At 33.3% G+C, this 27,032-nt stretch overlaps 2 protein-coding genes across 4 annotated transcripts; one reads left to right on the forward strand and one right to left on the reverse strand.

Moving 5' to 3' along the window:
- Positions 1 to 18,787: 18,787 nt before the first annotated feature.
- LOC140892998 (nod factor hydrolase protein 1-like) lies at positions 18,788 to 20,569 on the forward strand. 2 transcript variants are annotated; one of them, XM_073302065.1, is made up of 3 exons: positions 18,788 to 19,894; positions 20,005 to 20,053; positions 20,372 to 20,569. In XM_073302065.1, exons 1-2 carry the CDS (start codon positions 18,823 to 18,825, stop codon positions 20,025 to 20,027), a joined length of 1,095 nt encoding a protein of 364 aa, XP_073158166.1. In that variant the 5' UTR covers positions 18,788 to 18,822; the 3' UTR covers positions 20,028 to 20,053; positions 20,372 to 20,569. The 2 variants fall into 2 exon arrangements, with proteins under 2 accessions (XP_073158166.1, XP_073158165.1); XM_073302064.1 differs by having other exon boundaries at positions 20,005 to 20,569.
- Positions 20,570 to 20,663: 94 nt separating this feature from the next.
- On the reverse strand, positions 20,664 to 24,537 carry LOC140890405 (uncharacterized). 2 transcript variants are annotated; one of them, XR_012152184.1, is made up of 10 exons: positions 24,144 to 24,537; positions 23,840 to 23,924; positions 22,974 to 23,048; positions 22,835 to 22,871; positions 22,051 to 22,134; positions 21,909 to 21,969; positions 21,671 to 21,777; positions 21,331 to 21,396; positions 21,109 to 21,210; positions 20,664 to 20,966 (listed from the first exon to the last, which is right to left on the reverse strand). XR_012152184.1 is itself a non-coding variant. In XM_073298169.1 (10 exons), exons 1-9 carry the CDS (start codon positions 24,214 to 24,216, stop codon positions 21,138 to 21,140), a joined length of 696 nt encoding a protein of 231 aa, XP_073154270.1. In that variant the 5' UTR covers positions 24,217 to 24,537; the 3' UTR covers positions 20,670 to 20,966; positions 21,109 to 21,137. The 2 variants fall into 2 exon arrangements, 1 of the variants encoding a protein (XP_073154270.1); XM_073298169.1 differs by having other exon boundaries at positions 20,670 to 20,966; positions 21,109 to 21,245.
- Positions 24,538 to 27,032: the final 2,495 nt, after the last annotated feature.

The following is a 27,032-nucleotide window of genomic DNA, read 5'->3' on the forward strand; positions in this document are numbered from 1 at the left end:
TCCTATACCAGTAAGAAGCATAGGGGGAATGAGATATGCTCTTGTTGTTATAGATGACTTTTCTCGATTTACTTGGGTCATCTTTCTCTCTTCAAAAGATCAAACTGCACCTCACCTGATTAAGCTTTTTAAACGCTTGCAAAATGAACAATCTACTGTGATAGATAGAATCAAGAGTGATAGAGGGACTGAATTTTTAAACACCACTCTTATGACTTATCTAGATGATCAAGGAATCAAGCATGAGTTGTCAGCTGCTAGATCCCCACAGCAAAATGGGGTGGCTGAAAGAAGGAACCGTACTTTAAAAGAAGCAGCCAGAACTATGATTGCTAATTCAAATGTTTCTCAAAGGCTTTGGGCAGAAGCAGTTAACACAGATTGCTATACTCAAAACAGATCTATGATTAATAAACGATTTAACAAAACTCCATATGAGATCTGGAATGGCACAAAACCTGATATTTCATACTTCAAAATTTTTGGGTGCAAATGCTTTATCCACAACAATGGCAAAAATCATTTGACAGCCTTTGATGCCAAAGCAGACGAAGGAACTTTTATTGGTTACTCAGCCGTTAGCAGAGCTTATCGAGTGTTCAATCAAAGATCACTAACGGTCGAGGAAACCATTCATGTTGTTTTTGATGAATCTACTCTTTGTACAGAACAAACTCAAGGGAGCATAAATGATCTGAGTCATAGACTGGAAAACACAAATCTACAGGAAGAGAGTGACAGTGATCCATATCCTCCAAAGAAGGATGATCCAGTTCCCTCTACCGTGTGTGATCAAACAAGGCCAGAAGAGGATCCACCGGTTGATAACGATCCTCCTGCCAATGATGATCCAGTAAACGAGGACGTTCATCAACCAATTGATGACAACCCTTTAGGGAATTATTTTAGGTGGAACAAAGATCATCCACCTGGGTTGGTCATAGGTGACCCTTCTGCTCCTCGAAAAACACGTGGTCAAATGATTAATGAATTCTTGCATGCAGCTTTCATATCTCAGGTAGAGCCCAAGAAGATAGATGAAGCTCTATCAAATGCCAGCTGGATTGAAGCTATGCAAGAAGAGTTGAATCAATTCACCCGCAACAATGTTTGGCATCTAGTTCCTTGACCGGAAAATCAAAATGTGATTGGAACTAGATGGGTGTTTCGTAACAAGCTCGATGAACATGGCACTGTTGTGCGTAATAAAGCTCGGCTTGTTGCACAAGGATTCAGACAAGAAGAAGGCATAGACTTTGAGGAATCCTTCGCGCCAGTTGCAAGACTAGAAGCAATCCGCATCTTTCTTGCCTATGCAGCCTTCAAGGACTTTAAAGTTTATCAAATGGATGTCAAGTCTGCATTCCTCAATGGTCTACTTCAAGAAGAGGTGTACGTTGAACAACCACCAGGTTTTGTCAATCCTACTCATCCTCAATATATCTATAAACTTGACAAAGCCCTCTACGGATTAAAACAAGCACCGCGTGCATGGTATGATACATTACTAAAATTTTTACTGGAACATGATTTCCAAATTGGAACGGTCGATAAGACCTTGTTTAAATTTGTAAAAGGTGATCACATTGATGACATTATATTTGGGTCAACTAACCCCAAGTTGTGCTCAAAGTTCTCTAAGATGATGCAGGAGAAATTTGAAATGAGCATGATGGGCGAGCTAAATTTCTTTCTTGGATTGCAAGTGAAGCAACTTGAAACTGGAATATTTATCAATCAATCCAAGTATGCCAAGGAATTGGTAAAGAAGTTTGGAATGGAACAGTGCTCAACTGTATCTACCCCCATGAGTACATCAATCAAGCTTGATAAAGATGAAGGGGGAATCCCGGTCGAGGTAACAATGTATCGAGGCCTTATTGGCTCATTGCTTTATTTGACTGCCAGTCGACCGGATATCATGTATTCAGTTTGTTTATGTGCTAAATTTCAAGCAGCACCTAAGCAATCTCATTTCATTGCCGCCAAACGAATAATTAAATATATTAAAGGAACTACTAATGTGGGTCTTTGGTATCCCAAAGATTCAAATCTTAATCTTATTGGCTATTCAGATGCAGATTATGCAGGTTGTAGAATTGATCGCAAAAGTACAAGTGGCACATGTCAATTCCTTGGAGATAGACTAATTTCGTGGTCAAGTAAGAAGCAGACATCAATTGCTACCTCGACCGCCGAAGCAGAATACCTTGCTGCTGGCAGCTGTTGTGCTCAAATACTCTGGATTCAACAGCAGCTTAATGATTATGGAATCCGGTCGAGTGAAGCTCCAATCTACTGTGACAATACAAGTGTCATAGCCATCACTCACAATCCAGTGATGCACTCTAGGACAAAGCACATTGATGTCAGGCATCACTTTATCCGAGATCATGTCTTAAAGAAGGAAATCAGGCTGGAATACATCTCTACCGATCAGCAAGCAGCAGACATATTCACCAAGCCTTTACCGGACGCTAAGTTTTTATATTTTCGAAATATTTTTGGCTTAGTAGATCTAAGTTAGTATGCATGCTTTTAGGGGGAATGATTGCTAGTATGACGTTAATAGCTTAGCTGTTACATTGCCATAAATGTTGGCATATCATCCGCCTTTAGCTAGTCTCTGACAGGCTCCGTACTAACAGCTTTGTGCTTTGAACCAAATGACATTAATTGGGCGCGGTGATTATACTCTTCAAAACTTTTTGAATTTCAAAAATACTTTTCATGACATCACCATATGGCCCATAGGTTCCTATATATACTTTTTTACACTCGTATATCAACTTTTCACCGTTGCTAAAGCTTTCATATTGCATTAAAAGTTCTATCGCATTACTATCAAGCTTTTGCTTACTCTCTGCTCGAGTTCTAATCTACAGCTATCATGTCGATCCAGAAGACTTGCCTTGCAATCAACTTTGATTCCGTTATTGAGGCAAACAATGCAGGAATCACTGAGGTCTTCACCATGCTTGAAGCCTCTGGACTGAAGAAGTTTTTGGGAAGCAGCGCCATCTGCGATCTGCCTGTCTTGAAGGAGTTCTTTGCAACCGCTCAAATCGAGCATGGGACTGTCAAATGCTTGATCCGGACAGAGTCCTACTCCTTCAATCAAAAGTTCTTCGCCAGCACATTTGATCTGCCCTCCAGGGGTTTGACAAAATGCGCGGATCTTCCCGATGGTAACTGCTCATACTGGTTGAAGGAATTCTCAACCACTGATGCTCCGATCAAACTGCCGGCTCAGAAGACATCTCTTAAAGCTCCATTCAGGCTATTGACCAACATCGTGGCCAAGAATCTTCTTGCCAAGGCTGGATCGTACGACAAGGTGACGATGGAGAAATTCCAATACATGGCTTGTATCGCCTCCAAAATCAACATCAACTGGTCAAACATATTGTTCACTACATTATGTGAAATGATCAGGGGAAAAGGGCAATCCGAGGGATTTGCTCTGCAAATTTGCCACATCTTGAGCGTCCTTGGAGTAGACTTCTCCAAGACTGAGCCTCTGCATCCCACCAAATGGCTCAACAAGTCTACAATCTTCAAGTTTCTGAACAAGAAAGAGGTTGCGGTCGACACTCTGCCTTCAACCGCAAGTGTTGTTTCTGTCATTCAACCGCTTTCAACAGTCCCGGTAGTGGCCAAACCAGCCCATACCAAGAAATCTGCCAAGCGTCAACTTATCATAGAGTCTGACTCTGAAGAAGAATCATGTGAGAACGTTCCACTGATTCAAGCCTTCAGCAAGTCATCTCCTTCTGTCTCCAAAGCAGTTGTGCCATCCACGCCTGCAGGCGAGAAGAAGAGGCAGCACAAGAAGTTAAAGTCCCTTTCTGGACTTGCTCCTACCGTTCCAACACCAATTCTGCCAACGGTCGAGCCTACTGCCACTACTACTACTACTGCTCCACGTCCTACCAAGGGTGTGATAATCATGGAAGGTGCCTCATCAACTCCAAAGGTCACTCTCGCTGATCCCAAGGACAAAGGGAAAGGTGTGATTAACTCACCTAAGGCTCAACCAGCAGCTACTATAGAGCTCAACTTGATCATCTCTCACGTTCTCCGCACTGTCAAGCGTCACCTACAGCGCTTTGACAGATGGCATCATTCCCGTACTCACCTGACGCTTGCTCAAATATTTCCTAAGTGGAAAGCTCTGAACGTTATTGAGCAGAAGATGCTTCTTTTTGCTGATACTGAAGACATCGTGGAGGCTCTGGGAAGAAGACAGCTCATCGACTTGAAGCTTCGAGGAAGCCTGATATCTCTGTTGATTAATGAGCGTGTCAAGAACTTCAAATCCAAGAGTCCTACCGCCACCGATGACTTTGTGATTTTGACTGGACTATAGAATAGTCTACGTCAAATCACTCAACTACTTCAGCACTTCCAAGCTCTTAACAACGTAAAGACGACAGCTTCAGCAGCTTTTTTACAGGCTTATGGACTGGAAGCACAGGTGATGATGAAGACTTTTCTTACCCAAGATCAGGGTGAAGAAGACGTCTCTGCTATTACTCTTTCAGATGGGATTCTGACCGGTCTCATCACTGTTGACCTGTTTCAATCATCCGCTCTAAGATCGAGTGTGGCAGCATCTTCATCGGTCGACCCCGCCTCAACCGTAGTCCCAGCAGTAATTCAACCGGAAGCAGCTGTGACTGCTCACTCATCTCCAGCGGCGACCGCTCACACCTCTCCCAGTCGTCTACAAGATTTTTTAGAAGTGATTGAACAAGAAATTCCTGTCACCTCTGTGACAGAGGCTCCTTGCAGCAGTGAAGCAGTAGTGCCCCCAACAGAGATACCAAGCACTATTGTATCACTTGCACCTCTAGAACAGCCAGTGACTGATGCTGACCCAGCACTTCAACCGTCTCCATCTACTAAAAAGTTTGTGGAAGATCTCCTAATGGATGAACCGAGTGCTGATCCTGCTACTCCACCAACCATCTTGGCTGCAGTCGAGACCCCTACATCTCCAACTGTACCACTATTGGAAGGTACATCAGCTAGCTCACCAGCCAGATCACCAGCACCACATCATCTTGAGTCTGGCCCGGCTTCACCAAGGAATGACACACAGAGTCAAATGCTTCAGACTGATGACTCATATATTGAAGCCATGGCAGCAGCTCTGGATCACACATTGATAAATAGGCTTCATGAGCTCATGCAAACAGTTCGATTCTTTTCACAAGACATCACACACACATTCTCAGGGGTTGACAATTCACGCAAGACGATGATTCGGCATTTTGAGACCGTGTCTAGAGACCTTGCTCATCTGTCCAAAGAGATCACTGCCCATCATTGCACTCAAATCAAAACGCTTTCTACCGTCTCCGAACAAGTTGTCAGATCCGAAAACCGCCTTCATAGGTAGTTGAATGATCGGATGGACACTATGCAAGATACTCTACTTGCTCAACTAGATGCAAAAATTGATACTATGCAAGCCTGCCTTGGCACTCAACTCACTGAGATCATCCTTCGACTCAACCAAGGTGATGCCAAAAAGGGGGAAGAAGAGCAACAAAGAGCAGCAGAGGCAAGAAGACTTGAAGAAGAATCCAGAATAAAGGAAGAAGCCAACAGAAGAAGAAGAGAAGGCGATAGGTAAGGAGGAGCCAGTTGGTTCAAAAGATGAACAACTTGTCTCTTCTTTACTTATCGCAGCTGTATCTCATTTTGTTTTTCTTCAGTAGGTGTAATAAGAATGCTTATTGTAATTAATGAAATTCATTCTCTCAATGAAGTTCATTTTAATGCTTTCATATTGTTTTCGGAGCACTTAAGTTTTGTCATCACCAAAAAGGGGGAAATTGTTGAATCCGACATTTTGGTGATAACAAACAACAACTCATTGTATAGGAATGTGCTGCCAATCTTTTGTATTTCAGGAATCTACTACAACTCCTACCGCAACCGTCTAAACCCTTCAAGTTATCTACCGGAAGCTTGTCAACCGCCTTTGTCTCTCGACCGGTTGCAGTCACAAGCCTATCGACTGGTTATTCAAACCAGCAGAGGATAAATCTATCTATCGATAGAAATTCAACTGCTTATCAAGATATCTCAAGACAAATACTTGAGACAAGACGTTCATTGCAAGATCTTTTATCAAAAGCAGAACCGGCGTATCAGAAGATCTGTTGACTCTTGCATCGAGACAACAGGTTGCACTAAAATGGCAAAAATGCAGAATGGCTACAGATAAAGCATTCGACCGTTTATACCAGTTTTGGACCCTGGAAGTTGTCTGCATTTAAAGAAGTGTACGATCTTCATGCAGAATCATCAATGCATTTATGAAGCATTAAATGTGCATTCAATGCAGCATCAGAATGTTCAAAATAAAGACGTTGATGATTGACCTATATAAAGGGAAGATTGCTCAAGAAGTGACAAGAAGACAAGCAACACAAAAAATCTCAATCAACTCAATCACTCGAATACTATCAGAAGTCCTCATCTGATATACTGAAGCAATACTTGAGCACACTTACAAGATCATTCACTTGCTGCTCAAATAAACCCTCGCCTACAGTTTACATATCTGATCTTCAAGGATCATCCTAGGGTTTCCAAGCCTCTCGACCGCTCTGCAGTTTGAGAATCTCAACCGGACTGTATTCATTATTGAAGAGACTTGAAGCTACTCTGAAAGCTTCCACCAGTCTGATAAGAACTGAGAATCTTATCTGTGTAAATCTAGGAGTTTCGGATTAGGCATTGGATAAGTTCTAAGTCTGAAGTGGGTGTATTGCAAGACGTTGTAATAACCTAAGTCTTCTAGTGAATTCCTTCCTAAGTGGAAGAAGGGAAGACGTAGAAGGATTAAGCCTTCGAACTTCCATAAATCGTGCCTTAGTCTTTACTGCATATTTATCTTATATATTGCTCATACATCGTGTTATAACTTGTCTTTGCATCACTAAAACCTCTAAACTATTTCCGCACTATTTAAGTTGTTCAAACCGTTTTAGAAGTTGAGAAAACAGATTAAGTGAACTAAACTTCACTTGATCATTTTGAAAAAAAAGAAAATAAGTTTCAGAGTGTATTCACCCCCCCTCTACCCTCTGAACCGATCCCAACAGGAAAGCTTGTGTTTTACTACAGTTATGCAATATGCAAACTGTGGGTTGGTATCTTACATGCTCATGTTTCTTTCTTTGATATTTGTTGTGCTAGTATCTCAATATTTTGAAAACCATGATGATGATCCTTTATCTGCTGTTGTTGAGGTACTGAATCTTGCACCAGCATTACTTAGACGTAACATGAAATTGGACCTACCTTGGTCAGAAACAGGTGCTACTGCAGATGCTGTGGCAGATGTTGCCAACACCTCCCCTGCCACTGCCATATTTGTTCCTCCTACTTCAACAACGGGATTCTATTTTTATTCAATCCCAGATGCTGCATGTTGAACAGAAGATTTTACAAGCCAAAGAAGACATTGCTTACTATGAATCTCTTATGTCTTAATATCGAATTTTTCTTGGTGTAGGTACCTCTTCTGGACAAAAAGGGGGAGAAGATTTTGAATCTGGTGGCTCTAGCTCTGATGGAGAAGATAGTGACTCTGGTTCTGAAGGAGAAGAAGCTAGTTCTGGCGAAGCAAATGATAGATCATCACAGAGCATTAAGTTTAATTTTTTGTGATTTATTTTGCTCTGCTCTGATTTGTCTTTATGTTTTTGCTCTGATCTGGTTCTAATCAATGTTAGCTTGTTTGATTATGACTCTCTGATTTGTTCTAAGTTTTTTTTTTTTTTGCCCTGACTTAAGTGTTGTAAGGAGATGTTGGGAACATCCTCGACAACATCCAAGCTTTGACTAAGGGGGAGAATGTATTTTCGTCTTCAGGGAGAGAATTGATATTCAGGAGAGTTGTGATGTGTGCTGAATTGATTAAATGTGTTTTGTGATTCACTTTTGAAAATGTATTAAGTATTTTTTTATCTTGCCAAGTGTTTTGTGTAGGTGTTGCCAACATCCTTGACAACACTCAGAATTAAAAGATCAAATTCAGGGGGAGAACTGATTTGAGAAGTTTGAACTCGCAGGGAGTTCTGAGAATTAATATTCAGTGGGAGTTGCTGAATTGGTTTTAGGTGTTTTGTCAAGAAAGGCAAAAAGGGGGAGATTGAAAGGATAATTATTCCTTGATATCTTTCCATGTTTTGAAAGATTATAATATTGTGTTTTGCCTTTCTAGGATTATTAGTTAAAATTGTGTTTCTTATCTATATGCTTGATATATTTTAAACTAGGAATAGTTTTGATTTGAATTGAGATAATATAATATTCCTAGATTTAAAATATGGTTTCTTGGACTTAAAGTTTAAATCTTTTTAAATATCTTATTTAATTGGTTGAGATATTTTAAATAGGAATTATTTTATATTGAATCATAGAATAAGATATTCATATATCTTAAATAGCTTAAATATTTACTTGATTATTTTTTAGGAGATATTATGCACTTATCATAATATATCTTTATCTCCTAACTTAATATTATTTCCTTATCTTTGTAGATTGGTTCAAGTTTGAAAGGAAATATGATCAAGTTTTTTTGGAGATAAGCTGACACGCTTAAATAGAAGAAGAGGGTGTAGAGATTGAGGCGGCTTGAAGAAAACGAGAGAGAGCGCAGAAAATATAGATCAAGCCGTGATGAGAATTTCAGCGTACAAAATAAAAGAGAGAGACGAGAGAGCTTAAGTGTAGAAGACAAGGAACTCGACTTTCTGGAGTGCTTTCACGTTGAAGAGTCCTTGTCTATTTGTTGAAGTTATTTTCCGTAGATGCCGTGAAGAGTTTGAGAGCATGTTGATTGAGGATTGAAGATCGAAGATTGAAAGCCTTTTTGCTCTCGTGTTTTGGCATCTAGGGCCAACTCTATTCTCTTGATTTTCTTGTCTACCTTCAGTAGAATTTTAGGAGTTGGTTTATTTGTTTTATTCTTTATTTTCTCACATGTTTTGAGAAAATTGATTTTTACAATAATTCACTAGTTTTAGGGTTTGTAAAACTCTTTGATTATTTTCTAGTGAAAGTTTTGTCCTGAGGCTGCATACTCATACTCTTGCTTAAATATTTGAGTCTGATTTGTTTGGTTGCTTATCTATTTTATTCATGCTTTCAAAAATTCTGATGCATGGTAATCAAGGTGTTATTGAAGATGTTGTCAACACCTAGTGACAACATCTGAATATATTTGTATGTGCAACTTTTTATTACTTTAGTAATTGTGCATATTTACTCTTGAGTATTTTTATTGTTGGTTTGCTGTTACTATTCACGTTTTTCCGCTGCATGTTGTGTAGGATGTTGTCAACACCTAGTGACAACATCTGATTCTGATAATTTTTATGAACCATGATATCCCTTACACGTGTGTTTTGTTGACGAGTGTTTCATTATATCATTCCTACTGGGGTTAATCTTGCCTCGCATCAATCATCATGTTCCAGCATTGGATCGGTGTCCTTTACGTAATAATTCAGGGATACAACCTGTCATGCTTTATTTTTATGCCCGACTATGAAGCGATTCTGGAAGTCTAATGAAGTATGGGAATAAATTAGGCATTGTGCGCATGCGACTTGACACGAGAGAAATGTGGCTAAGGCTGATGACTGTGTCGGACCGTAGACGGGTAGAGGAGTTCGTCTGCCAGACTTGGACCATTTGGAGCGAGAGATGTAGAGTCATGCATTGCAAGGAAGATCGAGAGCTACGTAATGCCACTTTAAAGGGCCAGATGGTGCTACAAGATTATCAACAGGAGAAGCAGGATCTGGACTGCTCCTGGCCAGGGACAGATCTAGAAATTCGAACGAGGGGGTGCTAAATTAAATTTAAATCATAAACTTATTTTTGAGAAAAAAAATATTGATATAAAATTAATACATCAAGGTATATAATAAATTTAATATATAATTGGAAAAATATAAAAAATATTGTAAAATGATCGAAACAAAAGTTTGTTTTAAAGGATAATAAACTACTTTGAACAATCTATGCAATTTTTCAATGAAAAATTTCATTTCTTGTCACTACAAAACATAAATATAGTAAAATGAAAACTTGAAATTTAATGCAAACTAAAAAATGATGGAATACGAAAATATATAAGAAATTTTATCATTAAAATTTTGTGAAATTTAAATGTGATTTTTGAAATCAAAAACAAAATTAGATCATAATAACAAGTGATTTATATTATTTCTTATGATATAGATTTATGTGTACGACTTTTGGTGTTTACATCTATTTCTACTATAAAAGTATGAATGGTGGGCAAAGTTTTTCATTGTGAATTTATAACTTTGCCCCCAAATTGTGTAGGAATCAAAAAATATTTATGGGCAATTATGGAAAAATGAGATAAAAAACAAGGGCAAAAAAGGATTAAAAATTTAGTCAAACCTTAAGAGGTGATTTATTGCATAGTAATGAATATGGATTTAACTTTTCATTTATATCTAATTATTACCTCAAAGTTAATTATTGATAAACTATGTATATTATATAATATAAAATTTCACACACAATATTTGACTAATATTTAATGTAAACTATTTTACTTTTGAAAGGTGAAAAAAATTCAAATATTTATTGACTACTAAATGACACAAATCGGATGTCTAACTGTTACACACCATAAAAAAAATTGAGCAGCAATATTGTTAAAAAATAAATATAAATTATTTTTTTATTTAAATTAGTAATGAGATTAATTAAGAGTTATTTTTTTAATTAATTTGTTCATTAGCCTGTTTTTTTTAATTTTTTTCACATTTTAAATTTATTCATTAGCCTATAACTTCCACTTTACTCCCTTTCTACTATTAATTGTGCCAAATTGTCACAAAATTTGTTATACATAAATTTCATATGTTATTATATGATTTTTTTTCATTTCATCCATGTATTTTCAATAATCCAATATAAAATTTTGTAATAATATTCGATCAAGGAATAGATTATTGCAACCAAAAATTTATATTAAAAAGTTTTGAAAAATAAATAAATATTTATGGTAAAAATTATATAGCATTTTGACAAATTATGATAAAATATTTTAAAATAAATAGAAAAAAATCCAAAAATCCAAATTTGTTTCAAATAGTATATTAATAAAAAGTCTTGCAAAATAAATAAATGATTATAGTAAAAATTATATAATATTTTCAAAAAATTTATTTTTTATTATAAAAGTATGAATGTAGGAGTAACGTTTTTTCATTGTCTATACACATATTTACCCTTTTGTTCTATATAAATTATATAATAATGAGTAAATTGGAAGTTATAGGCTAACGAACAAATCTAAAATGAGAAGAAAAAAAATAGGCTAATAAACAAATTAATTAAAAAAACACTTAATTAATCTCACTATTAAATTAAATAGAAATAATTTATATTTAATTTTTAACAGTATTGCTGCTCAAATTTCTTATGGTGTGTAACAGTTAGACTAAAATATTTTAAATAAATAGAAAAAAATTCAAAAATCCAAATTTGTTTCAAATAGTGTATATATATATATATATATATATTAATAAAAAGTATTGCAAAATAAATAAATTATTATAGTAAAACTTATATAGTATTTTCAAAAAAATTTATGTTACTATAAAAGTATGAATTTAGGAGTAAAGTTTGTTCATTGTCTATATACATGTTTATCCTTTTGTTATGTATAAATTAGATAATAATGAGTTCATATAAGTAAAATGACAAAAAAAAGGACAAAGATGAAAAAAAAAAACACAAAACAATTAGGTGTAATAATTTCTCACATATAACTTCCATTTAAATGAATTTTATTTAATTCTATATCTTCCACTTTACTCTCTTTTTACTATTAATTGTGTCAAAATTGTCACAAAAATTGTTAAAAATAAATTTCATTTGTTATTAAAATTTGAGCAGCAATACTGTTAAAAATTAAATATAAATTATTTTTATTTAAATTAATAATGAGATTAATTAATAGTTTTTTAATTAATTTGTTCATTATATTATTTTATTTTAATTTTTTTTTCACGTTTTAAATTTATTCATTAGACTATAACTTCTATTTTACTCTCTTTCTACTATTAATTATGTCATATTGTCACAAAATTTGTTATACATAAATTTCATATGTTATTATATGATTTTTTTTCATTCAATCCATGTATTTTTCATTAAAATTATTAAAGATAATAAATATTTATTTTATTAGATTGTGTACTATTTCGATTAACATAAAAATGATTAGATGTTGGAAAATAAAAATTTCTATTTATTAAAATTATTGAAGATAATAAATATTTATTTTATTAGATTTGTTTTATTTCAATCTAAAACAATTAACATAATAAATATTTTCACTCTAATTTTTTTATTTTGTTCTTAGATTGTGTATTATTTCGATTCATTGTATATATGAAGATTTTCTACATAATGCTTTAAAAATATAAAAATTGATATATTAAGTGAATAATTTATATATTTTTGGAAAATAAAAAATATATTTACTGAAATTATTAAAAAAAATTCATGTATATTTAATAATCTATTACATTCCCTATCTAAAAGTATGAATAAAAGGATAAATTTTTACCATTGTAAAATAACAACTTTGTCATTTTATTTACACTATAAGTAAGGTCGTATAAAAATATATAGAGATATAAAAGTAAAAACAACATTTTAGTTAAGACATAAAAGTAAATAAATATTTATATTATATTATATGTAAATATTAATATCCATAAATACATTATACACCTTTATTAAATTGCAACTAATACGTCCATTAATACCATTACATAATTTATTTTTTAATTATTATTTTATGAAAAGAACCATTTTTTATTTTTCACAATTTTTTTTATTTATTTTACACCTTATGTAATGTTAGGCAATATAAAAATATATAAGAATAAGTTAAATTTTAGTTTGTGGCTTAATTAAGTTGCAGTTAATCAAATAGATAAATAAATTTTGAAAAGAACAAAGAAAAAACTAAAACTTACGATATTAATATAAAAAGTTAGAATTAAAAAAAATATAAGAATATAAATCTTGAAAAGAACAAAACTAAAGTTTATTTGATTTTTATTATGAGACCGTGAAAATCTCAATAATTATAAAATATAATAAATAAATATATTATATTATATAAACAAAGTGTCACCATGTGCATCGCACGTGCTGTTTACTAGTATATTGAAATATCTGAAGAATGAGAGCATAATATGATGTAAATTGCTAATAAATATCTTATGTTTTTTAAATATAAAATTGACTAACTTGAGTTTTATATTATTAGTATAAAATTTTTTAGTGAGCTACCTAAATTTCTAATAGGCTTGCTTGGAATTTATTATGATTATACATTGTTTAATAGACTAATTAAATTTCATATGAACTTTATAATATATAACTAGTACTATTAAAAATTGAGTGGCCAGTCTAGCCCACTCAATAAGTCCGTCTCTGCTCCTGTCCTGGCCATATGTCTTTTCCCCGACTCAGTGGCAAGGGCCATCGGCTGGGCACTACAGGCTAGACATTGAAGTGTCCAAGAATAGCATCAACTCTGTGGTGTTGGTGGTATAGTGCGTACCCATGAGGGGCAACCGGTGGCAGCATTTGGAAAATCTATATTCATGCCTGGATCAGTCGTCCTTGGGGAGTTGATTGCCATTAAAGAAGGACTCGAGCTAATTCAAGACAAAGGATTCTGATTCATGCAGGTGCATATCGTTTCCGATTCACTACAGACAGTGCAAGCAGTCATGAAGTCAGCTAGTGATTTGAGTTATGTGGGCCTTTATGCCTGAGAGGTTAAATCTTTGATTTCGGATCTTGATATAGTGTCGTTTTTTCATGTTCGGAGATCTGCCAATGTTATGACATACTCCCTAACGAGTTTTGCTTGTTCTTCCTCTAAAATTTTTTGTTGAGTATGTGAGAATTTTTCGAGTTGGGTGGTCAATCTTGTAATGACTGATATTCATTATTAATAAAGTTACAAGTTCCGGTTTAAAAAAAAATTAGCTGCAGCAATAAATGAAAGATCAAGAATTTGAAAAAAATTAAAACTATGAATAATATATTATGTGTATATTATATTATTTTGATCCTTAATTTGCATGCCATCAACTAATATAATTTAAAATTTAAAGATGTCAAATTAATTAGAATAGGATGATGTTATGTGTACATAAAGTGTTGTAGGATTACACACTGATGTTAAATTAGAAAATTATTCCAAAACTTTCTAAAAATTGTTTCTTTTCAAACTACAATTGTTTTTCTTGCTGAAAAGTAATATTATGAATTTTTAAATATATTTTCCTATTATTTATTGTCCAATTTTACAAGATTCAAATTGAGTGTCTTAATTATATAATAGAGATTTTCACTTTTTGAATAATATTTATGACTTTAGTTTAATATTAAAAAGAGTAAATTTTAATTTTTTAAAAATTTGATGAGAAATATTGTGATCTCTTAGTGATTACATAAAACGATATGATTTTAGTTTAATATTTTTTTTGGTACTAGGCCAATCAAGTTGAGCTATTTGAAAACGATGTAATTCAATTTTTTAAATATATATATATATATATATATATATATATATATATATATATATATATATTGGTGTATGCAATCACTAAGAGATCACAATATTTTTCATCAAATTTTGAAAAATTAAAATTAAATAATATATACCATTGTATACAATTACCAAGGGAAAATTATTATTCCAAAAGGGAAAATTCATATCATATATATAATTAAGACACTCAATTTGAATCTTGTAAAAAAAATTATTAAAGTATTTTTTACACTTAATTTGAATCTTGTAAAAGATTTTTTTAGCAAAACAAACAATTGTGGTTTGAAATGAAACATTTTTTAAAAAGTTTTGGGATAATTTCCTAATTTAGCATAAGCTTGTAACCATCTATGTAACACTTTATGTACACATAACATAATCTAATTTTTTTAAAAATGTTTTTCATAGGGACGTAAAGGAACCAAGCCGCTCGTGAGCTATTCGAAATTCGATCGATAAAAACTCATTTAATGAGTGATATATGCTCGTTAAGATAAACGAACCAAGCTCGAGCTTTACGATATTCGACTCGTTAACTCGTAAACATGTTCGTTAGTAGGTTCGTGAGTCAGCTCTTAGATGAAAAAACAATAGTTTTTATATTTGATTTATAGATTTTCATTTTTACTTATGACAAATATATAAAAATCTATTATTAAAATAAAATTAAAAAATTTAATAAGAATATATTATATTTTTCTTTTAATATCAAATGTAGTTTTTACTAAATTTAATGAATATTTAAATTTATAATTTATATTTATTAAGTTTTTTTAGGCTCGAATAATGTCGTGATCCATGAATATACGCGTTAAATAAAGCTCGAACTTGGTTCGATTATAAACGAACCAAACTCGAACGTTCAAGAGTTCGACTCTGTTCGATTACATCTTTTTCAATGCATGACTTTAATTTAATGAACCTGGAATTTGGTAACATGACATTTAATTAAGATTAATGCTACATGTACAACCAAATTTGTACAACAATTTTTACACCACAAAAAATTCAATACAAAATTTTAATTTATCAAATCTCACAATACATTGAATGCAAAATCTCACGATATCATATCAAAATCTCAAGAGATAATAACAAAATATCACGATATAATTGTTGTAAATATCGTTGTACGATATATTGGTTGTATCTTTAGCATTATTCTTTAATTAATGGACGTGATTTTGTGTTGGGCCTCATGAAATTTTCAAGTTATCATATTTTGACAATTTATTTGTATGTAATAATTAAATACTATAGGAACTAGGAAGTCTTTCTTTCATTGATAAGCTTTGAGATTTTCCGACTTACAGAATTGTTTATTAGACACCGTTTTATATAAAACTTCACGTTCTTCCTATACCTCACGTTTGAATCCCTAAAATTTTAATTAAATTTCAATATAGTTCTAATTCGACATGACCTGGTGAAATTGAATTCTCCAACGTAAAATCATAATTATATTAAATGGGCATTTTCCACAGAAGATGGGAATTTTCCCTACGGGCTTAATTGGATTGGAACTTGATTATCGTGAAACCTATTAAGTAAAGACTTTCAAATTAAGAGAAACCCGGATTCTTTTTTTTTGACAGGGAGAAACCCGGATTCTATTATCAAGAAGTGTATCCACGACTATAGGGTCTTTTCCTACCCCTTTTATGTGGGACAATTAAATTTTACGATAACTTGAGTAAAAAAATAGTAGATTTTGATTGAAATATTATGTTAGATATCAAATTTAGTATCTTGAGGCATTAATTTTTCATCAATAATTTGTTTTTACATGAATGATGTATATTAAATTGGTTTTTCCAGACATAAAATTCCTGATTTAGCCAATAGCCAGGAGCTCTGCCCCAACCATTGCATTGCTCAGGAGGCCTGGAGAAAACTGCAAGAAAGAAAACAAAAAATAGAGACATTAAACAAGGATATATAGCCAACCCATGATTTCATGGAACCAGTTTGAAAACAGACCCTTGTTTGTCCTTATTTTTTAAAAAAATAAATATTTTTTTAAAAAAAATTAACTTTGACCGGGTTATTTTCAAAAAATGAAAACCTTCCTAATTTCATGATGTCACTTGTTAAAATAATAATTATGGACTTGAATCGGTTATCAAACAGTTCAAGACGGTTGTCTATGTTACACTCGGAATAACACTTCTATGTTGTAATACAACACAATCAATGATCATCTGAATTCAAAATAAAAATAAGCGGAACTCATCAAAGTGAACGAAAAACTCCGGTTTTGCGACGGGTTTTTTTGAACCATAGTTGTTGGTTATGCTTAGAGGTTATGGATTAATTATTATTGTACGTTCCACTTTTTTCCAAATGGTAGTTCGCACCTTCTCCTAAATTGATTTGTCATTGATGTAATTAAGTATTATTTCTTAATGCTCGATACATAGATGAATCATTGAGTCGTTCTACTTGTAAAAAATTATGAGTCTAATATATAATGAGTAAAACATTAAAAGGCATAGTTTTTCGTTTTATATCCTCCACGTTTATTATATTCGGAGACAGTTAACATACAAATTAATCGGGTGGGGGCGGGGGGAGGGGGGTATATTTAATAAATAATTAAGCAAAATTAATAATATATATTAATATAGTTTTGAAACATCTATTCAATCAATATTAAAAATGTAATTTAATGGTGGTCCTTCCACTATATATATTATTTTTTGACATTAGTCTTAATTATTCCAACACGAGGAAACTTCCATCTAATGTCGACCAAATGCAAAATTTTGTCTTTGGGCGGCATTTTTTACATTAATGAATTAATATCAAATAGGATATTGGTGAAAATTATAAAAAAATTACTTATATATATATTAAATTATTTAATGGAATAAATGGTGATCAATAATCGCCATATAAATTATAATCTTCATAATTTTTAAGGTGAATTGATTTTGAATTTCTCTTCATTTTAAGCAACTTACCACAAAATATTGATACTAACTTAAGTAGACTTGTTTTTTTATTATATATTTAATTCTTTTAAATATGCTGGAAAACATATTTTGATAAATATTTGTAAAATTTTATTTTAAAATAATAATATTCTTCGTATTCATATATCGATCATTCTTTCATATAACATGTGGTGGTCGATTCAATAAAACTAATCCTTTCAAGTTAAAATTTTAAAAATTAGAAGACGTGTGAAAAAATAAACCATAGTAATGAATCGATCATCCATCGTGGGAAAAAGGTAGGAAAAAAATACGAATCAACACGAAATAAAAGTAATAAAATTAGTGAATGAGTTAATTATTAAATTTGTTTTCGGCATATTTATATATTTTACGAATTTTGATGGTTTTTTTAGTAATTAAGTATATTTTTTGGACTTTTGAGTAACCAAAGTTTTAAATATACATAGATAAAGTATTTTCTTTGAATATGTCACAAAACTCCACCCAGAAAATTCCACTAGCTAGCAACGCACTTGTTCAATTTTATTTTGCAATGTCTGTTGAACAAGTCTAAACTTTTACTTGTACAATCATGAAGGGCAGGGGACGGCTTTGTAAATGGAAAAGATTAATTAAATATTAATTTCTAACATGCATCTTATAATCTTCACAATATTAACTCGATGCTGCCACATATTTCATAATATGAGAAAATTATGATTTCGATGCCTTTATATTTGTTTGTTCGTGATTTTAGTATTGTACGTAGATATTGCCAAATTAGTTTTAGTCATGTATATTTTAATTTTTGAAAATTATAGTTTTTTTTTATCAAGAGTGAGGATGTGTTACACGTGAAATTTGACAATATAATCGACTAAAATTGCAAAGCACGTATATGGTTTTGAACTTAATTTGACCCGTCTATGTCTATCATACGGCATTTGATTCATGAATTTGGATGACTGACCGAAAATAAAGCATCATGTGTTGTGCATTTTTTACACAAAATGATCAGTTGATCATATTGTTACTATCTTATCGTCTTAATTCATCTGACAACTTTTTTCAAATTTATTTGACACATTAACATAAGAGTATCCAAATCCTAGATTCATCATTGGTACATGTTACCTCTTTATAAATATCACCCAAGATATTCAGAGCATAACTTGGAAAACAATGGCAATAAGCAAGAAAACTTGCACATTTGCAACATTTTTAATGGTTCTCACATCATATACTGTCAATGGATCTTCCTCATCTTCTCAAGCAATCAAAGGTGTTTATTATCCTTCATGGATTTCATCAAATTTCTCTCCATCCTCCATTAACACGAAGCTTTTTACTCATGTATACTACGCATTCCTCACACCAAACAATGTCACCTTCAAGTTCGACATAGAACAAACTCAAGAAGCTCCATTGCTTCTGAACTTCACATCAACTCTTCATACCAAGAATCCACCAGTCAAGACCATTTTCTCTGTCGGAGGGGCAGCAGAAGGCCCCGTTCTGTTCTCGCGTATGGTGGCGGATTCGTCCTCTCGTTGGCATTTCATACTTTCGAGCATAGAAGTAGCAAGAAAATTTGGGTTCGATGGGGTTGATCTTGACTGGGAGACTCCGCAGAACCCCGAGGATATGGAGAACCTATCACATTTGCTAGATGAGTGGCGTGTGGAGGTCGAAAAGGAAGCGAAAGCCACCGGCAGGGCAGAGCTCCTCCTCTCTGCCGCGGTGTATTACTCGGCTGATCTCTCCGGCCCGCCAAGATCGTACCCTTCTGCTTCTATCACCAAGAACCTGGACTGGATCAATGTGATGACTTATGACTACCATGGTGCTTGGGATCCTACTCTAACTGGAGCTAATGCAGCACTCTACGACTCGAAAAGTATCGTGAGCACGAGCTACGGGGTTCAGTCATGGATCCGATCAGGTGTGCCACTGAGCAAGTTGATCATGGGCTTGCCCTTGTACGGCAGGACATGGCAGCTCAAGGACCCAAGATCATATTTCATCGGTGCACCTGCGGTCGATGTGGGACCGGGACCGGATAAAACCGGAGTCTTGACTTATGCCGAGATAGTGCAGTATAATAAGGATCATAAGGCTAAGGTAGTACATGACATGGAGACTGTGTCAGTATATTCTGTGGCAGGGAATATATGGATTGGATACGATGATACCAAAACAGTGGCGGTAAAAATAGGTTATGCTCGAGCTATTGGACTTCGAGGGTACTTCTTTTGGGCTGTTGGTGGTGATTATAAATGGAAAATTTCGAAAACAGGTACTGTCTATTGTTCACAGATCTATATGATATTCTGTTTCTTGTATTTTGCTGATCTTTTAAAATCTTTTTGCTAACTTATGATCTTCTGGTATGTTTTCGATTTGCAGCGTCGAAGTTGTGGTCTCTTTGAATGTGAGTTCAGATTTGGATCCATAGGTTCGAGTGCACATTTGGTTTTCTTTACATTGTTCATTTTTTTTGAGTGAGATGTCAAATAAAAGGTAACAAAGTGATTGTCTTAGTTAAAGTTTCCTGAATATTATATAAAATGCTTCTTGCATGACAAGAAATTCGACGAACCAAACCTTAAACAACTCAAGTGCAAAGGGGGGTCAGAAAGGGATTCATTCGTGGCGCGTCACATGCCGTAGAAGTTGGTGCAGAAAACTCTCACTTGCTGTCAAAACCAAGTGTCTTGGCAAAATATCCCCAAAGGCTTTTGAAGTTTAACAAACTTAACTTCGTATTTTGTAGAAATTGCATCATCATGTCGATGCACCATAGCTGAAGATGATTCAATGAAATCAGCCTGGTTCTTGGGGAGAGCTCCGGGCCATGCCAATGACATATATTTTGTTTTCTAGAGTAGCATTATGTTTGCAGTATCAATTACTGTTCATTGTGGTTGGAAGTTTGTGCTTGTGTTTATTTACTTTGTTTTGTTGTTCTTGGATTGGCTTTCTTACAAAATAGGTTTTGAGTAAACAATCTTTACAAAAAGAAGCAAATGCTTCTTTTTGATCAATTCTTCTAGTAATTTTGACAAATGAGAAACTTGTAAAACGGTAAGAATTCAATTGACAAAATAGGCATCATTTCCTTGCCATTTCAGTTGAGAACATGGTCAAAAGAACAAAAATGAGTCATTTCAATTGAACATCAGCAAACGGCTCAACTGTAAATTTGTGTTTCAACTTGTTCATGTTTGTCAGAGATGGGGCCAGTAAACACACTCCTCATTTTCCGAAGTAAAGCAAAACTGTGACTTCAAAGAATAGCAAACTGTAAAAAAATGGTCGGCAACTAGGCTCCATGGTAGGTATCGACGCTAAGCATTATGATCTAGTATCTGCGAGCAAAACATTGATTCAAGGGTCATTAATAAATGAGGTGCACGGAAAAAGTGAGTGTTCCTGCATCCTTCGGTGTAAAATAAGATGAAGAAAATTCATGGTTTTTAATCTGAGACTAGAAAAGGGTTCTGAAGATACCTTGCAAAGGGTTTGCATGAGATCCACTTTTATGATGGGGTAACATTTGATCTTTCTCTCAACCATTCAACAAAGTTATCAAGGATTAGAGGCCAAGCTTCACTAGAATCGTAATTCTGAAGGTCAGGAAAGCTTATCTACGAAAGTAAATACATCATATAAATGTAAAATAAATACGCAAGGATGCAATGAAAACCAAGTCGCAACAGAAGAGAGAATTACCTCTTTGCAAAATCGATAGAAGCCTATCCATTGGTCCATGTTCATTACCTTGTAATCTTCCTGAATCTAATATTCAAATAAATTTAAGAAATAAATAATAGCAAATTATAAGTTTGATGAAACTAAAAAGGTAAGGGGAAAAAACACAGATCATATAGAAACTAATGAGGTCAAGTGGAACTTGCTTCGCAGGGAAAAAAGGTAAATTGAGGCCAACAATATATCCGAATGGCAGAGCGGATGGTTTTCTACAACCTAGGTCTTGGGTTCGAGTCATTTTGTGTGTGTGAACCTCTTTTTATAATAACAAATACATAATGATATGACAATGTGCACCCACCTTGAGAAATTCAATGAAGACAGTAACTTGTAGCTGATATTGAGACTTTAGAATTAGATCTAGTAATATGCAAATGGTCTCCATGTCTAAACACTTCTGCTTTTTGTCTGAGAGAGTAGATCCACCAAAATTAAAAAGAGAGGCTATTTAAAAGTACAGAACATGAGAAAGTTCACAGTAGAAAAATTCTGCGACTGCTTGAAATGTTCAGGGAGGTAATGCCAAAGCCAATGTTTACCAATAAGGTGGTAACGGAACGCAAAAATATAGAAATCCTCAAAATTTTCTGGCATCAAGACCTGCCAATAAACAAAATTAGGATAGTTAGGTCAGATTTCACAGTGGCAGAAACATGGCGAATTTTATCCGAAGGAAGCTACCTCTTTCTCTAGTTGTGGCAGTGCTTTCTTCAATTTGTTGAGAGTATCAACATTAAGAACCTTCAAGCCTGTTTGCCACTCATCCTGAGAAGCACGGGAGGCGATGGTAGTTTAAAAAAGAAACGTTGTCTGGTAGAGTAAATAACAACATAAACAGAGATATTTACAAACAAAAACCACAGCATCTCATGACACAGGTATGAAACTAAATATATTTGTGTTTACCTTGTAGAGAATTTCTTTCTACTACATTTATGACCTTGAATGAATATTTTATTACCATCGGATGTGGGAAAGGATAGATATTGGAACATCATATTGTGGATTGTGTATAAATATTCGTCTTCATATAATTATAACTTTTTATTTCAATCTAATTGAGTGCCTAAATAAATTGAGAAAGGATGAAACAGTCATCATTGCCTGTATATTTACCTGTTAAACAATGTATGAATTTCAGTCATGAAAAATGGGAAGAGAAACAGAGTGAAACTAACAACTGACTATTTTGTAAGATACGTAGACTGTTGCACAGGAAGAAGACTTGTGTACTCAAGAAGATAATACACATCCTAATGGTTCACCACATGCTTTGTAAGATAAAAACCAATATATTAAAATCCCACCAGAATAAGTGTACAAAACACAACTTATCGAAACAACACATGTTGCACATAAACTGCATAAGACCAATGAATGAAAAGGTGCACATATAATAGAACGGCATTCCAAGATAAGAACATGAAAGATAACACGTAAATGGTTAAACAGAAGTGCAACTTACTAGTGTAAAGTATCCTTGCGTTTCAGCTTTCAATTTCCTTAAAAAGGTAAATATGAGAGCGATCAGTTCCATATCAACATATGGTACATTCTAGTACTGCTGGTTATGTAGTGAGATCTTTCAGCAACAAGGTACTTACCAAGCAAACATCAAAATCCTGACATCGGTATGATCCACTTTTAAATCTGAACATAATTTTTCTATCCCTTCTGGACTGTCAACAATATTAAATGTTAGAATTTCATTCGTCTGTGATTTGGCGATATCACGTAAATTATTTTAAAATCAAATGTTGTCGTCAGATAAAAAGGGTAAAATAACTTTTAAGTTTTGGAATACATAGCATAAAGCACACGTTATATGGCTAAACTTATTGGGACGGTATCTATACAATACTCTGGGAAGTGAACCACCAAAAAGTTTGTACTTGACTAAATAACATACATCTACAAATGCGCTCACTAGGTGCATATCCTTAGAGTTCTAATTTAAAAATGTAAGTTCAAGATGGACTTAGTAATTTATTGGTAATAATCTATCAGATTTCCAATCAAATAAACATCATTTGTTGGAAACTATTAACCATATCATTGAGATTTACCCATAATATAAGAGATAGAATAGACAGTTCCTTTTGCTCGCCATAAAAACTTGGTGTTTCATCCTTCCTTATGCAATCGAGTACTACTATTTATCATGGAGCTCAAAATGATAGATATTCCTTTATTTTTCTCACCGTAATTTCCAATTACTCTTCTTAAATCGATTATATAGTCATGTCATAAAATGAAGTTAATGAACGTAAAAACATTGTTCTCCTTGTAACCAACATGTGTCGAATGATTCAAACAATTGCAACATGGCCAATATATCATACTGAAACACAGGGGAAGTGATATTATAGTTCCATCCATAGAAAAGGGGCAGCCACATCCTTGACAATCATAGCATGCCCTGGCTATATTCACATGGTAGAACACAGTAAATTGAACTATAAAAACTCACTCGATCAAGCCTGAAAATTTATCAGAGTATTTGGCGAAAAGTTTATCGACACTTCCCTGCTTCTTGCTCACAGCTTTACTCGATGCTAAAAAAATAATATAGTCAGGAAACCAATTATGGAAGTATATATGTCTATGCACTCATGCAATGCCAGCGTGGTGGAACTTCAAATGCACGACACTCGATACAAATAACAGTGGAAGATATCCCTAACGGCAAACATGCTTGGCATCCAACATAACTACAACTCTCATATTATATGCAATGTTCATTTAAAAAGAAAAGAAAAGTCAAAAAAATATACCAGAACCAACACGGGCAATCTTGACAGGAGCAGAGGTTGGTCGATCAGATTTCCTCTTACCGGCAGCCGACATTTTCCCTTGCGTTTAAATTCTCTTCAAAGATTTCAGATTCGGGAGATGGGATTCTTGATGGGTTTTTCAGGGTGTTAAGTTTCACCTATCCCAACGAGAGGGGAAGGAAAACGAAGAGTTTCAGAAGAGGAGATGAGAAAATAAGGCTGTTTGAGGGTTTATTTCGCACTATCTGGTAATTTTCTTCCAAGATTTAGGATTCGAGAGATGAAATTCTTCGTGGGTTTTTCAGGGCGCGGCGCTGAGTTTCACCTTTTCCCAGCGAAGGGAGAAGGAAATCGAAGAGTTTCAGAAGAGGAGATGAGATGGGAAAGGGGTGGAAAGAACTAAGAATGCTATTTTCAAATAGAGAAAAAGAAAAGAAGCCATATTTAAGGGTTTATTTCGCACCCTCTTTAAAAAATTAAAAACATATTTATTTATTTTTTTTACATTTCCCCACCTAAAACATAAAATTACTGAACTAAAAAATAATAAAATAAAAAAAAAGTGTTTTTTCAGCTAATATAATGTTTAGATAATCAAATAAGTGTTTAAAAAAAACACTTTTTAAATCAAAAAAAAGCTTTTTTAAAAACCAAAAATTATAACTTAAAAAATCACTTATTTTAAAAAATCTCTACAAAATCTTAACGGGCTCATAGTTACTCTTCTACATGAGATCGAACTTAAAATTCTAAGTTCATAGCATTTCCTCCACTTCATCCAATAAAGTTCTTCTTCACGGAGTTTTCTTACTTTTTAACATTTTTTTTCCAACATCTTTATCTCCATATCACTGACTCTATCAGAAGAGGAGTCAGTCTCTTCGTCAGAGATCTCAATCAGAATCGTTAGCTAACTTAAGCGAAAAACAGTCCTCAAACGTATAGCTTTCAATTTTAATTTATTCTTATTATACTCAACATGTGTAAAAAGTTGTATCACGATTAGTTGATTTCATTAGCTAATCTGATATGGTTCTTAATTAGATTATTTGTTATTTAGAGTCTAATCAATCTTTATTCATACATTGATACATAAATTTCTCTAACACGAAATAAACCACTTCACTAATTGGAAGGAAAGAAGAGAATGTGTCAGTTATCATATAAGAGAGAGAGAAGTGTAACTGAAACAATTCATCATTATGTCATAGTTGTTTCACTCAGCAAGTTGATCATCAACTAATTTTTTTCTTCTTCTTGTTGATGATATTAACATTGAATTGAACATGGACAGACTAGTTCGATATCTAATTTATTTTTTTACTTGCATGGATCTATATTAAAGAAAAATATTAATGTTTAATATATATTCAAACATTTAGTTCATGTACTCAATAAGTAAACAAGTATTTTTTTTCTCAAAAGTACTCCAATTTCTTTCACAATCAAAAAAATCATATAGTTAAAAACTTAAAATTTAAAATATAAAGAAAAGATTCTTCTAGTTATTTTTTGTAATTTAGGTACACTATTCAAAAAAGATACCACAATCAAACTAAATAAAAAGTTAAAAACAAATCAAACATTAACAAGAAAAACCAAAAAACAAGTAATAAGATTACAAAATAAAGTAAGCAATTATTTCTTAGTTCTTACACATATCATATTTCTAATTTTTATTGTTTGCATTCCCTTAGTCAAGGCTCTTCAAATACAATAAAATAGTAAAAATTATTAAAATAAAAAAGTGAAGGTTATTTTTCTAAGTGGCATAGAAAAGAAGGTTAGTTTCTCAAATATTTCCTATATCATCGGCATAATTTCCTAACATACTTCTCTTTTTGTAATATACTTCACTTTTTGTTCGTGATGCATCTATGCAAGTGCGGTAATGTTGCGTATTTTTGTGCCCGTAAGTGTACGGTGTCAAATTTGTTTCGAAAAGTCCTTGTTTTGAAAGGAAATTAATTGGTATGGGTTCCGGACCATATAAATAGAAGAGATATCATATTTTTAGGGGTTCCAAAGTTTCAGAACGCAGACAACGCAAGGGAGGCGGCTACAAGGCTTGGGAGAGAAGATTTCTCTTTTCTTTTCTTCTTTTTTCTTTATTTTATTTTTTAATTCTAGTTTTAATTATTGAGTAGTTTATTTTCAACCAAGACGGCGTGATTGAGGCGAACAAATTCATGTAGAAAACTTGGATGTTTGTTTAGGATTTTTCAGACTTGATTTTATTTTATTGATTGTCGGATTTATATTTATCTTGTGAATAGCATGATCAACTGTTTGCTTGCATGTTAATTGATTCCAAGTCGACAGATGAGATATTGATTTTGATCACTTTGATAATCAACATATGGTAAAACCGACTAGAAATAGAATTCGGTTTCAGTGTGCGATTTGGGTGTAAACTAAATTTTCATAAATATTTAATGCATTCAAATTTGATTAAAATTACGAAGGATTAGTTCATCAACATTTGAATAGGTTTGATTGTTCTAGAAATAGACCTTTGAACAAATTAGGAGAATTCCCGTGATTTAAGATTAAATTTGAGTCCTGAATCGGCTACATGTTACATGATTTGTTTGGTACCTACGTGTGTCTTAGTTGTCTTTGTTTTAATTATTTTTATCTTCAGTTATTTTAATTTTTATTTCTTAAGAAGTTTTCATTGATAAATTCTTATTTTATTTAAATCAAATTGTTTTTTATGATTTTTGTCTAGATTAAGCTAAATAATTAATTCTTGAGAATTGACTGCAGTCCCTGTGGGATCGATAATTGGACTCTCAGTCCACTTTACTATTACTTGACCTGGTGCGCTTGCCAGTAGATTTTTATCAAACCGATTTAGCCTGTCAAGTTTTTGGCGCCGTTGTCGGG

The sequence above is a fragment of the Henckelia pumila genome, chromosome 3 (genome assembly GCF_033568475.1).
Source record: "Henckelia pumila isolate YLH828 chromosome 3, ASM3356847v2, whole genome shotgun sequence".
NCBI classification, from domain to species: domain Eukaryota; kingdom Viridiplantae; phylum Streptophyta; class Magnoliopsida; order Lamiales; family Gesneriaceae; genus Henckelia; species Henckelia pumila.

Bases quoted from the DNA above. Each gene is read 5' to 3' on its own strand.
- LOC140892998 (XM_073302064.1), top strand. From the start codon at position 18,823: ATGGTTCTCACATCATATACTGTCAATGGATCTTCCTCATCTTCTCAA. The intron at 19,895-20,004 runs GTACTGTCTATT...TTCGATTTGCAG, and splicing joins ATGGAAAATTTCGAAAACAG to CGTCGAAGTTGTGGTCTCTT.
- LOC140890405 (XM_073298169.1), bottom strand. From the start codon at position 24,216: ATGTCGGCTGCCGGTAAGAGGAAATCTGATCGACCAACCTCTGCTCCT. The intron at 21,778-21,908 runs GTAAACATTGGC...CTACTCTCTCAG, and splicing joins GTTCCGTTACCACCTTATTG to ACAAAAAGCAGAAGTGTTTA. The intron at 21,397-21,670 runs GTGGGTGCACAT...TTTGAATATTAG, and splicing joins TCTTCATTGAATTTCTCAAG to ATTCAGGAAGATTACAAGGT.